At 41.3% G+C, this 16795-nt stretch overlaps 1 protein-coding gene across 2 annotated transcripts in view; it reads right to left on the bottom strand.

The window, feature by feature from the left end:
* LOC105275369 (adenylate cyclase type 6) overlaps positions 1 to 16795 on the bottom strand; it is a 77454-nt gene that overhangs the window by 12805 nt on the left and 47854 nt on the right. For both annotated transcript variants that reach the window (XM_011332157.3, XM_011332158.3), the window contains exons 7-10: positions 8234 to 8383; positions 4190 to 4311; positions 3147 to 3239; positions 738 to 884 (exon numbers count right to left, since the gene is read on the bottom strand). In XM_011332157.3, the coding sequence (XP_011330459.1) occupies positions 738 to 884; positions 3147 to 3239; positions 4190 to 4311; positions 8234 to 8383 (512 nt within the window). The remainder of the gene's footprint in view (positions 1 to 737; positions 885 to 3146; positions 3240 to 4189; positions 4312 to 8233; positions 8384 to 16795) is intronic.

The raw sequence follows: 16795 nt of genomic DNA, 5'->3' as shown, positions 1-16795 counted from the left end.
CAAACTTTTCCACCCAGAAGGACATTACTTAAGCGCTCGAAATCTCGGATCCTGTCGGAAAGGTTCAAGCACGTTCGACGGCGAATGAGAAGGAAAGAAACAAATATTGATCTCTGCGATCGTTGATCTTCAATTATGATGATTGCCTGTTCTCTGAAGCCTCGGTTCCTTCGTGGTTTGTTCTCGCAAGCGTTTACAGTGCATTGACTTCTTCCATGAACAGGTCGCTGGAGACGTTTCGCGTGCACGGGAAACATTAGAAGCCGTGGGTAGAACAGCGCCAAGTTCGACGAAGGCAGAGATTCGCGAGGGATACGCGATGCACATAACGGCGAGATTAGAATTGGAATTTAAACATGTACTCGCGGGAGATTTATCGGCCTGCAGTGACCCGTGGACGGTCAGGTGATTTTTCATCGCGGCGAACGTATCGATCTCAATCGAGAGATCGCATCGCGTAGATCGCATTCTCCGAGGAAATCTCTCTTTGACGGCGAGACACACTTTATTAAAACAGGAACGAGATGAACGAGACGGACGCAGCCACGGAAGCTGAGCGCCTTTATTGCTTGGATGTTACTTTGATCCGACTTGTGCGTATTCCGGCAACTTTCAGATTTCATTTTCGAGTATTCGTGCGGGCTTTACTCGACGTCGGCGGTTCACGATGAGATGTATCCTGGATCTAAGTTTGCTGTTTTATTATTTCATACGTAAACGAGGGAAGCGGGACTTACGTTATTGCATCGATCATGTCTAATCCCATCTCTACGCAGCAGTGGGCGTGATCGGGCCGCGGCTCTGGAAGTCCGGAAACGCAGTAATAACAGTCTCCGAGGAGCTTTATCCTGAGGCAGTGATGCTCAGCGGCCAGTCTGTCGAACCTACGGAATATTTCGAGCGTTTCAGCGTAACGATTTATTCGCGCGTAACTGGCGCGCGCGGCATTGGAGAAATCCTGTTACTGAGCTTAAAATCTGCGTGGAAAAGATTCGAGGAGGACGCTTTTTGGAAAAATATCACGTAACTTCGCGGCTCTCGTGGAAATCGATGTTGTGACGTAATATGCACGAAAAATATCCACAACTTTGCTCGACGTAGCTCTTTCGTATATATTCTGTAATATAATTCCATAAGTATTTCTTAACATGTTTTTTCTATGCAACCGTATTTCACAATTTCAATTTCTGTACTGTTTTTACTGTTGTAACATTCTTGTATCAATCTGTTTTCTCAAGTTCTTAATTAAACTTTAATCTTGGTACCGTTACTTTTTTGACGCGACGCTGACGTCGCGTTGACAGCTCGAACATTAAAGAGTGATTGGATTGAATTATGTACGTGGGTCGAAGACGATACCGCATTAAATTCAAGACGACAGAGAGACGGCGCGTCAACACAAAAGTAAAGACTAACAACCGAGAGATAATCAGATTATTCAAATTAGATATTCAGTAACGCCGCGCTCCGTGCGCGGCGCGTATTATACGAAATTAATCCAGAGCACCAGAAGGGCGATATTAATATTTCACGCGCAGCAAATCTGCATAACACGTAGCATATATTATGTTAAACTAGTTTAGCACGATACACGCGAAATACAGTCCCAATGGGATTGCGTACACGCAATCCGAATAGTGATTAATTTACTCATTAACATACCACCAAGTCTCCGCGAAAGATGAATTGATAACTTCTCCATTCAGTATCAATATTGAATTATCACTATTATGTACCTATTATCACTTATTTAATATCTAAACTATATAAAATATATATATATATATGTGGTTAGTAAATTCATTCCGCGTGAAGAATGTTCACTACTTAATCATTTTTTTGCTGATTCGTTTGCTCCGTCTAATACAATTTGAGAGAATACGTAAATGTGATATGTAATTTGCGATATAATATAATCTTCAATTTAATCTTCAATTATTTTTCAATAATGCCAGAAGAACTTGAAGACGTGCAACTCCATTTTTCATCCACAAAGTTCGTTATTTATATTTGAAGATTTTATTTTAAGATTTTCTCATCTATTTTCTCTTCTTCTTTTGCCTTCCTCTCCAAGAAGTTCGAATCGAAGAGAACTTCTCTCCTTACGCAGGGATGAAAGCGTCGCATTTACGGAATTCCAGAAAGCGATTTCAGTTATATTGATACGTGAAAGCAGACATAGCCGTGAGGAGTGAATGAAAGCCGCCTTTATAACCTTTTAGTAAATCCCTTTTGGTAGGGCCTATTGACTCGAGAAGTCACCAGGGACACGAAATCCAAAGCTACCAGAGCCTCGGCGAGTGCTGATGAACGTGACGAATACGATTCGATTCAAGAGGAATGGATGTTGAGAAACCCTTGAAAACAAACGTAGGAAGAAACTGATGATATTCATCAAGATAAAAGACGTAGTTTGAGCGAATACAGACTTGAAAATTAATCGAGATATACAATTTAATCTGCCGAAATGTTATTCTCTGAGAGTGATGCTTGAACACAGAAATAACGCGAATCTCTCGGCTGCAATTCTGCCTTGCGAAAGATAGAGGTGACCGATACATTCGGAGAACGCTCACGACGATACTCAAATTCAATTTGAGGATTACAATAACCTGTGATACGTGCACATAGCACGCGAAGCGCGCGTGTATTGAGCTAAAAGTGATTTTTGCCACAATCTGACCTGACTTCAAAAGAGACTCGTATCTACTATGTATAAAGAAAAATCCCACAAATCGCAGCAAGAACAATCTCTTTAAAGGATCCAAGAGACCAATGTTGCAGAATTGCACCGCGCGATTCACTCCGAGAGCTCAGCAAGAGGAACGGAAGAGCGGAAAGAAATTGATGTTTCGATTGAGTCGCACGAGAATGCCTGGAAAAGCTCGCAATCGCTGTAACAATCCGTCGTATGCTTCTTCCAAACGCTACGTCGCTGCCGAGTAGTTTTTAAAAGCAATTTGTATTGATTTTGTACGCATTATTGGAGTAAAGTGTCTCGGTGCATTCAGCTTGATTCATCTCTCGCATAAATAGTATTTCATTAATTCTCTGCGGTAATGCGCTTTCCAAGCATCTTGAAACATTTTTATAAAGTGATAATTATTTTATAGCGTGCTTCATAATTTGATTATACTCTTTCTTACCGTGCAAAAAGTTCGTTGAGCAATCTGACGAGCTCTTCAGCAGTGCATTGATCAGAGAGCGAGGTAAATCCACAAATGTCAGCAAACAGGATACTGAAATACATCAAAACAGAGTTAGCTGCTTTATAGTTAAATTCATCCTGCAACGGACACGAAAGATTTGAACGCGTAAATACGCTCGGAAAGCGTTCCTTAATTATTTCTCAAGCCCGTAACGGGTTCTCAAACGAATTACCAAGGGACGTCAGTTCGCAAACGTATCGAACGAGGAAAAGCAGTGACGAAAAATTGTCGCGAGTTGACGGGAACTCATTAAAGTTAAATGAACATGACGTTTGCTCTTTGCGAATTTGCTGGTTAAGTTAAATTGAGCCGAGCTCGGTGAGGCGCCAGATATGAGAGTTTGTGAACGTTACGTTACGCCTCGACCCGCTTCGAGCGGCAATCTAGAAATTCCCTCTGCGCCACCACGTGTATTTACGCCGGATGTACAGCATATCGTGACAAATCGCCGAGTTTCGAATTACCTCGCACGAGTGCATAATGGAATGATTATGCGCGTCGTGTCGTACCCTTCACGCGATAATGTCTCTCGCGATAATTGCAGCAACGTGACATTACAATATCGATATAAGCGCTGGTGAAACGTACGTGATTTGGATTGCAATTCACAACTTGTGGCATCAGATGCAACACGTGCCTTGCAGAAAGTTACAAGAAGACAAAATTTATGAATTTTAAAAGCAGATATCAGAAAGAGATTTTTCCACACGTTTACATAGCTTACGTAGCTTTGACATACTTACAACAAAATTAAAATTATTGAGTTCGCGTCACAGATTTGAATTTAAACGGCGAGTACGTACGGAGAATCCATGTTGTAAAACAATTATGAAAATTTTATTGGCCTGCCAATGGAACTGGGTCTCATTTGCAAAATGTCAGAACAGCATTATCGGAGCGTCACTTGTACTTTTTCTTTTAAGGACGCGCGCGTGTCTTAAGTGGCTGTCGTTCGTTTGCGGACCATCAATGCGACGTACCTGACGTTCTCGTATCTCTGAATATAAATTTTGTGAAACATCGTGTCCTCCGGCTTGTCGGCTATGTCGGCTTTCATTTCCATGGCGATGTGTCTGGGTAACACGCTTAGCAGAAGCTTCTCCTGGAAAATGAGAAACAGTTAGTGTCTAAAGTGATGTCTGCTAGCTGTGGAATGCGTGAAACGTCTCGGGGATCATCGCGAAATCGATAAGAAAAATTGTGGGGATGATACTCCCCCTAGCAAAACGCTGAATGTTCCCATGATCGGAATTCGCGCGGTCTCGCGAATCGGAGCGGAAGAATAAGCTTCCCAATGGCTGGTAATCTTCGCTATCCCATGAAGACCGTGTATATCGAACTGCTACATGGCCTTTCGGTTACACGGGTGAGCAACATTGCGATGTCTCGTCCACAACATGATGCCCGTCAACCTTCGTGGGAAGGTTCTCAAGTGCAGTCGAAGTCGACGACACGTTCGACAAGCTCCTCGCTGATGGTCGATATGCGCGGACATAGTTGTTGGGCGCTTTTAGAATATACCGCGATATGTACAAACCTACGTAATATCCGTGTAAGACACGTCGCGGTTTGATTGCAATTTCACCCAAAGTTTTTTCCTGCAAATGTCACTCTTTTCTTAAATTGCTGCTCGTTTCTCAGTGTGACTACGTGAACATAGCATAAATGATTAACAAAAAAAGGATCTGGAAATTCTCTTTCTAGCTAATTGAAGAGTAAATATTTAAATCGGTGGAATTCTTTATGAGACATCTAGTTTCTCCTGGTTCCAGAGTCGGTGGAAATGGCATTCTTCGTGAAAGTAAAAGCAACCGGATGTTTGCACGTACGATGGTACGAATCGCGTGTGCCTGGCTAATGAACATGGGAATTCATGTCGACCGTGTAGAGACAACCGCAAAAGTCACGCTTGCATGCTCGGTTGTCCGATGGTTTCCCCGTAACGGCGTCAACCCGGGACATTATTCTTGTTATTGCTGTTTCCGTAGTACGAACATGGTGTGCGCTGTCGTTCTCGATGATCAAGGCGGTTCTTGGTTATCAGAGATGGCAAGATTAAGGTCAACGTGTAGGTTTGTCACTATGAAATGTACGCATGCGTTCGATATCCATCGCTGCACGATGATGCGTCGACTGCTGCATGTACCGAGTGATTCGCAGACGTGAGATCATCAAGCAGGCCTGAATAATAGCTGACGGATCGCGATCGATCATGGATTTTTAATTAATGATATAAACCTCTCATTCGCGTTGTGACGGCATGATTATAAGCGATGTGCGATAAAACACTATCTTTGATAAACTCGGAAGGTTCTCCACCGGTTATTTTAGGTTTCCGCTATTTTTCCTACGCTGTTGGAAATAAATTACAATCGGATTGCAATCGATGGAGATATTTTAAATTCGGTTACACGTAAAGTGCGTAAAGACATTTAGCGACACGTTGCCAAATTAATAATGATACTAGAACAAAATGTAAATATACCATGATAAGATATACTGCATGTAAAAATTAAATTTAATTAAAAATTAATTAAGAAACTAATTACTAGACCAGAGACTATTACATCTTCGTCGCACGAGCGTTTGCCTCAGAAATAGAGGAAATATTTTCTTTCATTTCAAAGTTGATCATGTACTCCTGTGTGAAAGTTTATCTTAATTAAGGGCAAGAGCTGTAAGTGAATGGCGGTATACAAATATGCGTAGGATGGATAAATGGTTGATGAACAATCGACGCACTCTATTTTATTAAAGCCCCGCATTTCAACATTATTCGATAAACAGTTCGCCCATTATTTTTTAACTGTTGGACAACACGTTCACGCGAAATAAATTCATCGGGGCTTTGTTAGCCAACTTGTCGTATTTCGGTTAGAAATACCCATGTTTTCCAATGCATGTGCCGTATTGTTTTAATATGCGCAGAGCCAAAGTTGTATTACCAACAATGAAACGCAGTTCTGAACTCGTATCATAAAATAATGATCATGCCGTAATATCACTTGAAGCACCATCGCGAAATAAAGCTTTCATGAAGCTTTCCTATGTGCGCGCTTCCGACAAAAGATTAAACAAAAGCCCATTCAGGAAGCAGTTACACGATTTGTTTCCGTACATTAATGTTCACTTTCTCTGTTTGAACAACAAACTTTTAAAAGATCTTCTCGTCGCCTCTGGCATCATTTATCTTGCGGAACATGTGATACAATTAGCGAAAGAATTGTGAGTTTCACTCATTTCCATTCGTTGGAAAATTTAAACGAACACTGGAAACATAAAAGAAGAATCTTTGGCTATCAACGTATCACATAAAGGGAAATGTTTTATCGTAAATTAGAGTTTTATAATCAGCACGTTACTCATTACATTAATATTTTGCTTACATATCGTGCTGCGTTAATTAATAATTAGCTGAAAATACTGAGTTTATTGTTATTCTGTCGTCCATTTTTAAGATTGACGCAGAATGAAATTCTTGCTGTAGAAAGAAAATTCTCAAAAACCTGCAGATGAAAGAGAGCTCGAGGCGATCTTGAAGATATCTTGCACATGCTGGATATCCACTCACGTTCCAAGCCAGAACTTCTCGGATCTCCGAGAGTGAAAGTCGAAATCGAATTGCTCGTTATCGCCGTTCCCTGAATTTTTTGTGCGCAAAATTTCTAATCGTTGAACGAATGAAGTCCGGCAACGGGATACATGCGAGCCTCGGAGTTTCCTCAGCGGGGCATGCTCTTTCATTCTCGAGTCCCGGTTGATTGAGTTTCGCACCGGTTATTGTGCTGCCGACCGCGACATCCGACATGCTTTTAGTCGTCCCATTGGTACCCGATAGATTTTTATATTTCGTGAAAAGCGGTAAAAGTTCGCTCCAACCTGACGAGATTTTATCTCATCGCGCCACGTTGAACTATTCATTCAGGCCGGTATTCGCGGTCTCTAAATATGGAATACGCAAGATCCGGACATTTATGTATTTGCGTATTCGTGTGCTGCGGTTTGCATGAACGTTGATGGATCAATTAATAATTAATAAAGACGTTAATTACTTGAGATTCCGGTAGGAGATGACAGGCCATGAGGGAATGATGATGATCGCTATTTCCGTGATGTGGCTTTATCGACATCGATTAAACGTGATTATTGGTGCTGATGATAAAATGGATTTCCCGATTACAGTTTCTGTACAGAATTACTGTCATTAATTTATCGTTAACGGATGGTTATAATAATTGAATTGGAACATGTTGAAACTAATAAGCAATCCTATAAGAAATTGTATTCTTTTCAGAGATCAAGTTTGTTCTATATGGCTATTTTGTGGTACAATAAGCATTGTAATTTGTGGAAATGAATGAAATTTCTGTGCATTACGTGGATTACAGAATGCTGTCATGGATTGCGGCTGTTCCACTCGAGAAGTATTTCTTCTTTCATTCGTTAGAACTCGAATATCACAGTAAAATGTCTCGGATAAACGTTGATTCTCGGACGAGCCAGCCTCTCACTCCATTATGGTGCTTTAAACTAAACGAGATTTTGGCGACCTCAATGCTTGACAAGATACAATACTTTAGTTGTACGTGGAAAAGTCAGTTTTCTCAGCGTCAACCTCCGCCTCCGTATCACGGTTCCGCTCGTTTTCTTCTCTGTATCGATAAACGGATTTTGTCTTCGTCATTTAGGTCAATCTTCAATTTCCTGGGGATTTTTTCTTTGAATTTCTCTCTTTATAGCCTTTCTCCTCTTCAATCCTCTTCTACTCATAACGCAATTCTCTTTGTTGCAAGCTTTATTATCAAATTCGTGTGTATTTATTGACTAGATTTTATTTATTTTTTATTTTCTATGGTATAAGAAATTGCATTGCTGAATTTAGATTTATTGTGAAAATTTTATTCAATTGTAAGATATTCTCATATCAAGTTTTTTATTTGATTATTCTGATGCCATTGTTATACGGAGTCGAGGATGCAAATCAATGCGCTCTTAACAAATTTTTCGCAAGTTCAGCAACGTACCTGTTGCTGATTGACCCGCTGCGTGGTCAGACGTGCTTCCACACATTGTCGGGTTTCGAGGAATGCCTGCCTTTGCGCCAATTCCCGTGGGTGATGTGTCAGTGCGCCAGCTACATTGGTCCCGCCGACCACCACGATCGAGCTCAGCAACTGAAATAGAAATTTAATTCTATGATTAGATGCATAACATAGCTAACTTTGACTTGCTCCATAGTGCCTCAAAATCTCTTCTTTAAATGGATCGCATTAATTTTTTCGTGTCTACTCTTCAAACTTGGTACAATGCTTTATTGTCATCCTGTTCTCGTAAGAAAAAAGAACACCTGAAATGCGATGGATTATACACATTTGTTCGATTAGAATGGCAGGATTGCACGCTCCACAAACGACAGGAATGAGTAGATTACGAGTGTCACAGAGCGAGGTTCGAAAACGAGGCTACGAAAGGGTGGTCTTAATGCCGGATCAGTCACTGTAAGCCAAGGTTCGGGCGGGAAAGGAAGAAGGAACGCAACGTGGTAAAGGAAGTTTAATGCTGGATTAGCAAAATGGAGTTTAATACTGGATTAGAGAGAATGGTGGGAATTAAACGAAAGAGTTAAAGAAGCAGGAGAAAAGAGAAGAAGCACGTTGTGGGCATTGAAGGAAAAAGTGTTGATGGAGATCGATCTTGGCGACAAAAAGACGCGATTACCGTCGCTAATTCGATTATATCGCTAATATTGCGACGTCGCGCTCATCCGTGAATGATGGATAATAGATTATTGGCTGCGTTTCCCAATTTTTGGTTACGTGGATGGTCAGACTCTAAAAAAACGTGTTATTACATCCGATCGATTCTGCAAATAAATTACGATTAAAGCAACGTAGCTTGAGGCCATTTTGGAAAATGGTATTTTTGTTTCCCGTCGCCAGCAGAATCTGTTTGCAGTCATCGCGATTCGTTTGAAATTCTCGATTGGTGGCTGAACCCGGGGGCGAGGGTGAATGTCACGGATACGTGGCGATTTCTCTATTGGCAGAAAGTGCGAAAAATTGAAGAAGGAAGCAGGAGGACAACTATTTCGTTCTCGATCGATAAATATCTGCCGCGAGGGTTCAGCCACCGATTGACACCATCCTCTTATTTTTAGACGTCGACCCTTAATGCGCTCTCTCTCGTTACACGATCCAATAAACACAATGTGAAATGGAGGAGGATTAACTGCGACCCTCGCTTTCTTCATGCCGTAGTGGCATGATGAATATTTAAGGGGGTGGTGGCGGCGACGACGGTTTTATCACGAAAATCGATGGTCGGGCTTTGGCTGTAAAAGAAATACCGCGGCGCTGAAAAGGGCCAATACCGATTGCCATTGGCAAATTCGTTTACGCATTAATCATCGGTATTTGTGTGTAACGCACCCGGGACTCTCCTCTTTCATGTATTTCGTTTCCTCGTAGAAAATTGTTATCGAAATGTTCCAACAGCCGCGCCCACGTGCACCTCTAGCAAATGAACTCTCAAAACTGTCGCGTGTCTTGGCTAACAGTGGTTGCTCTCTGCTTGCCAGCTAATCTATTGCATAATGTATAACTGCGGAAGATGATAGAATCGCAAAAAACTCCCTTTTTCTATTTTAAGTTAGAATTTGCCGGCAGGTTTATTAAGATTTAATCAATTTATGGCACACTGATGTTCCGCGCACATATATTAAAATTTTGTGCTTGAAACAATATTACATATCGTCTTAAATATCGTCATTATCAACAAAACGACAGCAAAGATCTAACGCAAAACATTTAGCGCTCGTGACAAGATAGCGACGAGAAACGCCACTTGGAAACATTAATATACATTAGTTGTGCGGTATCCCGAGACACAATTACGCGGTTAGCAACTGCGGTCGAATTCCCGCTATTTGTCGAAACAGTACGGTATTAAATTAGTAGTAAGCTCTTTGGCAAACGGGAAAATTTCAAGGCAAAGGACTCTGTCAGTTCTCGTCGGTTCAAAGGGGCACATTGAGTTTGCAGAGTTACGAAGAGGTTGTCGTTGCACGATGATGCAACACGTGCGCGTCTGGTAGTACACGGGCTTCTCCTCTAATGAAAACCGAGTATCGTTCCGTTATTATCGGGACACCTTGTACAGTGGCTTGTACCTTGCGCGACTCTTTGATCTATCCTCGTGGAAGGTTCACCAACTATCCGCGTCGGCTGACCTACGTCCTACGTGGACCTTCAAAGGGGATCATCGGATCCTGCGCGAAATTGCTTCACGTGGCCGTATAGCTTGTAATCTTGGACGGATTTATTCGCAACCACCTGTAGGATCGCCACTTCGTACCCTTTAAAACATGTCTTTTTACGAGCTACATTTTTCGTAAGTGTTTTGCAAGTTTTAGTGATTAATCGGTCATATGATCTGACAGCGTAGTTACAATAATTTTCTTCCGCACGAAAATGTTGGCGAATGTTCCAACACGGATAGACTCGAGGCAATAATATTTGTGAAAACGCTGAAATAAGCTAGATAGAGACAATGTGTATCAAATAGGTTTGTCATCAATATTTAATATAACTGATATATGCAGAATTCATATAGTGTAATAACGTTTCGTCTTTTTTAGGTAAATAAGGCTATAAGCATTATAAGAAATTCATGTAGTATAATAACGTTTGGTCTTTTTTAGGTAGATAATGCTTATAGAATTATGTACGCGCATCATCTACCTAAAAATGACAAAATATTATTATACTATATGAATTTCTGTACCGTATAATGTTTAGCATTATTTATCCTATTTTCGTTGATGCAATTTGCTGTAGCATGCCCAAATATTGCAACGTAAAATTAATGTATCGTTTATGCATTCTGCACGATTTGAGTTCGATTCGCGATGCATGAAATTCGATTCGATGCAGGTTCGATTCGCGATGCAGGCAATTTTGAATCACGGTAAGTGAGCTTTTGTTTTTTTGTCGTTTAATTTGTATTGTGATCGATGTTGCCCATGATCGATTTTTTCTCAAATCAAGGTTATATATCGAGATTAGTTTTACGGATGGAGGTAATTATTTAGTGGGTTATACGTGCAAGTCTCGGGGGATTGTCCTCTTTCCTGCTCTGCCACGCTATCCACGCGAATTTGAGGGCGAGTCCTGTAAGGCTCTGTTGAATATTACATGTTGCGAAACCCTCGTACATACGTCTAAAATCCAGGAGCCCGGGAGACCTCTCGCGCCTCGACTGATTTGTCCGTTATAATGGAAGCAATCTCACAAGATCTAAATTTCCTTCCCAATAATTGATCAATATGAGAAATAAAACAATATGGAACATATAAGTATAGACTAATTAACAAATTACTATTAAAATTATTATTTAAAACATTTAGCTATATATCGCTGGAATATATCGCGTTTTCCTCGCTTTCTGCCCCTCTGCTTTGCTTCATCGTTTTTTGTGATTATCGCGTTGTAAGTATACAGCTTTCCATCCTCGCGAACAGAAATCGCCGGCGATCTGCGCGTTTTGATGACTTTCTCGTTCCCAACGACTAAAATTCACTGACGCGAATGAAAAATCTGGAGCACGAATTAGCGAATTTTTAAGCGGGATATACGAGTAATAAATGAAAAAAATCAACCGGGAGATGTTTTTTTCCATCTCGCAAAGGTAATCAAATCAAATTAATTATATTACTTGCGAGTTTATATTTTCCCCGCTTCGCAACAGAGTCACGATCAGTGCATCTGTTGAGGTGTAAGATTGCCTCGACTCGATCCAGTTCAATTTACAATCCGCGAGAGCGTTCCACGTGTCCAACGATAAAAGTTTTACAAAGTACTTCTGCTATCGGTCGGAGCATCGAATGTGAACTTGCGAAGAGGAGAGCCGAGGAACACGCAAACTGCTATAACTTGTCTCTCTGAATTCAAGTCTCTGCTACTCGAATCCGAGTGCGGCGCGTCCGTGTACATTCGTACTTTTACTACTGAGATGCTCGCATCTCCTCGCGCGTTGACGTCTCCCTACGTTTGCACTTTTCTCCTTGCAAGATTTTCGCAAGCAGAAAAGGACGCAGATTTTCCGAATCCTATGTGCACACGATATTTTATGTACTTTACGCATCTATCTTCTCGATTGAGTGAAAATAAATCTTAAAACTGATGATGAATAAATCTAAAAATGATCGTATACATGTTACTTTTCAACGGCGCGTTTTGCCTCGTTACATTCGTGCGTACATTCGTGGAAACGAAGAACTTTTGGATGACGAGAATATGAAGCGGGCGGTATTTCAGTTGAAAGCGGATCGCGTGAAAAAGCGCCGTTCGTCAAACGCACAACTCCGTTGAAAAATGGTACCTCATGCAAGCAATCAAATCCTCCCTAATTTTTGTCGAGTGCGGCAATTAAGCGGATAGCACGGATGGCGTGGCGGAGTCTCGCGATGTTCTTCATTCGCATCCGTGAATCACTAGGACCCATCATCGTGACTTTGTGAGGTCAGCGAGCCGCATCAGCGAGGGAGTCGACCCCGAGACGTGGTGCGGTTGCCGCCGAGCGTGCAAGAAATATCGATTCGTCCGTTTTCCTTCCCCTTTCTCTCCTTCTTTTCCGCCCTCGCGGACTTTTCACCGGCGTTTCAGGCCACGCGACTTCCGCTTCCGACCCGTTAGCAAGAGCTCCTTTTAGCCACGAGAGATGCGTTCCCGCGATTCGGTTTCTCGTGCACGTGATCATCGCGAGAGACGCGGAACCACGTTCGAGCCCGGCTCACGTTTCGCTCTTAAAATACGTATACGTGCTCGCCGACGTTCGTTACGATCGTGGTAACTCCAAGTACTCGCTAAAGTCGGGGATAAACTACTGTTTTGTAGAAACGAGAATCGTTTGCGCGAAATAAATACGGTGCAGCGATTATTGTGATTACGTGCGTTGTCGAGCTCGGTGTTTACTAATTATATCGTTATTTACTAATTATATCGTGGACTGTATAAATTAATATCTTGCTAAGAGATTTATTTTGCGAAAATAATTAAAGTAATCAAAGAATATCGAGAAATTGTATTTATCAATTCCGTCCTTGCAAAAGGAGCTTCCCCGATCGTGATATTATTTTTATTGTCTCTTTCGGGCCTCGCGACATAAAAATTCCTAAAAATTAATGACGATGTAGATTATCATAAATCGCAGTAAAACGGAATTTGTAATATCTTTTGTACAACGTTTTGCAATTAATTCCTGTTTCGTTACAAGTAACATAATATCACATTGTCCTTTTTAATAAAGTATACTGTTACCTCGACTAGTCCAGCTTGTCGAACTTTTATCTTCTTTTTACTTTTGTGTTTTCTTGACATCTGCGGGCACGATTTTATGCGTGAAATCTAATCGCGGAGCACGTCGATCGGATTTCTTGTTACAGGATTTCTATCGATAATTAAAGGGATATTTATATCAAACGTACCTTAGACAACAAATCTCTCGTGAGCTACATGTGAAACATCATTCCTGCCGAGCACCGCAGTCTGTATTCTTCTAATTAGTACATTATTCCCGGCGAGCAAAAATTTTCATTAATTAGAGACTTGCAGTCTGGATTACTGTTCAGCCACTGCCGCTGTAACATCATCAGTTGGCACTGGAAACTAGTTAACTATGCGGATTTGTTGGATACCTTTATCATCACAATATAAACTTGGTACGTTATCCCGCAAACGGTATTAAACGAGCAGCCAGAACGAAAAGCAGTCGCTGCGGGAAGCCTCTTATCCGACTCGTCATCTCGTTAAAAGTTACTAATCAACCAGCTGACAAAGAGGACGGTGGTTAGGAATAAATAGCAGGAATGAACACACGCGATTTCTCGCATCAAGAAAGCATTTATAATGATTGGCGAGGTCAGTGACGTGCAACGATCTTTTTACTCGATCGAATCGAGAAGATCGAGGAATTGAGAAAAGGAGGGAACGAGAAATCTAATCCGCGAACCGACTATTAAGTATTAATTCGCAAGCAGATTATCCGTTTTTGTTCCGCCCGTGTAATTCCCGGCGGCGTGTCACGTAATGTTCGTGTCAATTAACGCGACGCGAGATTCACTTCTGCGCTATTAGCAAAGCACGAAGATATTTTGTCCCGCACGCATTTCAAGTTTTTAAGTGCTCGCCAGCAGCGACGTTGACTAATGCGTTTCTCCTCTGTTGAATTTGCGCTTGCGGCGAGCGAAACTTCTAAATGTCTTCGCGTTTGACTTCCTCCGCGACTCGAACTCATAGTATAATTTAGGCGTATTACGAATGCGCGGAAAGCGCTTTTACATGTACGAATAGATATGGTATTCTAAAGTAAGAAAGACAGTTGGTGCTGACAAAGCGTGCTAATGCGTGTCAGTGTTTGATATATTATACATAATGATTGTGAATTGCTCATTTAAATATCGCTTGCACTAAAACGCTCCAGATATAATGTACAGTAAAAAAAGAGTAAATTTATTCATCCGCTTTTGAGTAATTTACATTTAATTTTTCTTTTTCCTTTGAAAATTATTTAAAACTTTTTACATATAATATTCATCGCGAAACGAACTTTTGGTTATTTTTAATTATTAAAACTGTTCGCCGTAGCGATATGTCACTACAAAATTATTATTTTGCTCCAGCAATACAAAAAATTAACACAAAAATTCATGTATATGAAAAATTCTCTCTTTCACAATGAGCTACAATCGAATGCTTGAATGTTGTGTAAACTAAACTAAACACATGTAATAAAAATAATTGTGATTCTCGTGTGAGCAAACGACCGTGCATCGATGTGCGCATTAAAAACTTATAGAAAAAATATATCGCCAAAGAGAGTCGATTTTTCGCCTCTGATAATCTGTTTTTTTTTATCAACTCGGAGTTTCCATCGTGTCATGTTTCAACGCAACTTCATGTTTCTTGTTTGCTCATAGCGGAGGTATCTCTCGATTCTACAGAGAACCGGTAAACCGGCGATCGCACAACGCAATGTTCTTAAGACAAGACGTCCACATCGAAGTTTCGGCGAGCTTCTCGGACATTTTAATTAAACGCAGAAGCCTGATCGTCAAGAAAGTTCGCGTCCGACAAATTTCAAAAATGACATGTGGAAACGCGAACACGCGTTTCCTAAAGTTCTCGTGGTGGAACATATTGCACTCGCGAAAATGGAAGAGCCACACGAGTTTTGTAATTACGTTATGCTTGCACATGGGAGATTCGCCAAGGGACGCGATGTCGCTTAACTGTAATTGTGCTTTAATTCACTTTTTTCGTCTCGTTGTCGCAGCCAGACCCGGACGGAGAGTTACGATGAAACATGAATCAAAGTCGGTGGAACTTTAATGTTTTAATGTTACGAGCGCCATCCATTCTTTTCCGGATAATTAAAGAACGCGCATTTGTCTATATGGCCAAGAGCACATCCCTGGAGATTGTTAATTTCTGCGCGGTACACGTTTTACAACGCGCGTTTTGCAACAGAGACGAAATAAGGTTTGCCATTCGGCACGTAGTTGCGCGCGCAACTGCACGGCTTTTCAGTTTTTTCTTCTCGAAACAGTAAAGACATAAACGACAAAACGAACCTTCCCGCACGTCGAAATGACGGTCTTTTCACAGGGTCGTTTCATTCATCCATTGTTCGCGCACTTCCCGCTCCAACATCCGTTTCTCTGTCCGCGCTCTCAGCATTCGTTCCGAAAATGCGTTATTTAACGCTCGTACACTGTGCACGCGCGCCAGCAACGTGCACAAGTATGCACGCGGCACGTTAATTACGAGCTAATTTGCATTATTAGTTTCCACAGTAATACTCAAGTCGGTCCCGCGCAATACGAAAACGATAAATTCGCCATAGCTGAAATTACGGAGATCTTCGTGCGTGATATGTAATTTCGCGCATCCTCGCTTAACTTGGGACGACAAAATCTGCCATTCACGATTGATGTCGTGCAGATGGATTCATTAACGGAGTATTGCAGAAAGCCAATCTTGAGTCTCGAGAATTAAAATGCTTGCGAAAAATTACTTTTCTTATTATTATTGTATTTAATTCTAGACCAAGGGTGGCCAAACACGTATGTCACTTGTTATTGTCAATGTTATGATTGGTAAGTCGGCAATATCTGTTGTATATATTTTTCTGTATTTTTCATTTTTAATTTTAACAGTCGTGACGGACCACGCGAGTACCAGAGGTATTCTACCAACTACATACAAGAGATCGAGGGCATTCTTCTGATCGAAGTCACCGACGTCGGTAAGTTACTTAACACAGTAATATAGCACATTGTGTAGTATCGCGAATTTTTCCTAGCTTCCTATTACGTGGATGCGAATATGCATTATAAGCTGCGATTGATCAGAAAGTACAATACGACGCCCATCGCGGGAAAACACGGTGAAACCCTCTAATTCCATTTCCAGCGAGCAGTCGAATTGGTTCTCTGCACCGTAAGTTTTTCTTACGCGAGCGACCGGCCGATTGTACGGAAATCGATAGTAATCCCGCGAGATGGAAATACGGCGGAACAAGGTTCTCGT

The sequence above is a fragment of the Ooceraea biroi genome, chromosome 11, assembly GCF_003672135.1.
Source record: "Ooceraea biroi isolate clonal line C1 chromosome 11, Obir_v5.4, whole genome shotgun sequence".
Taxonomy (NCBI): Eukaryota; Metazoa; Arthropoda; class Insecta; order Hymenoptera; family Formicidae; genus Ooceraea; species Ooceraea biroi.
The sequence above is the reverse complement of the archived record's forward strand: the minus strand, read 5'-3'. Positions and strand labels throughout refer to the sequence as shown.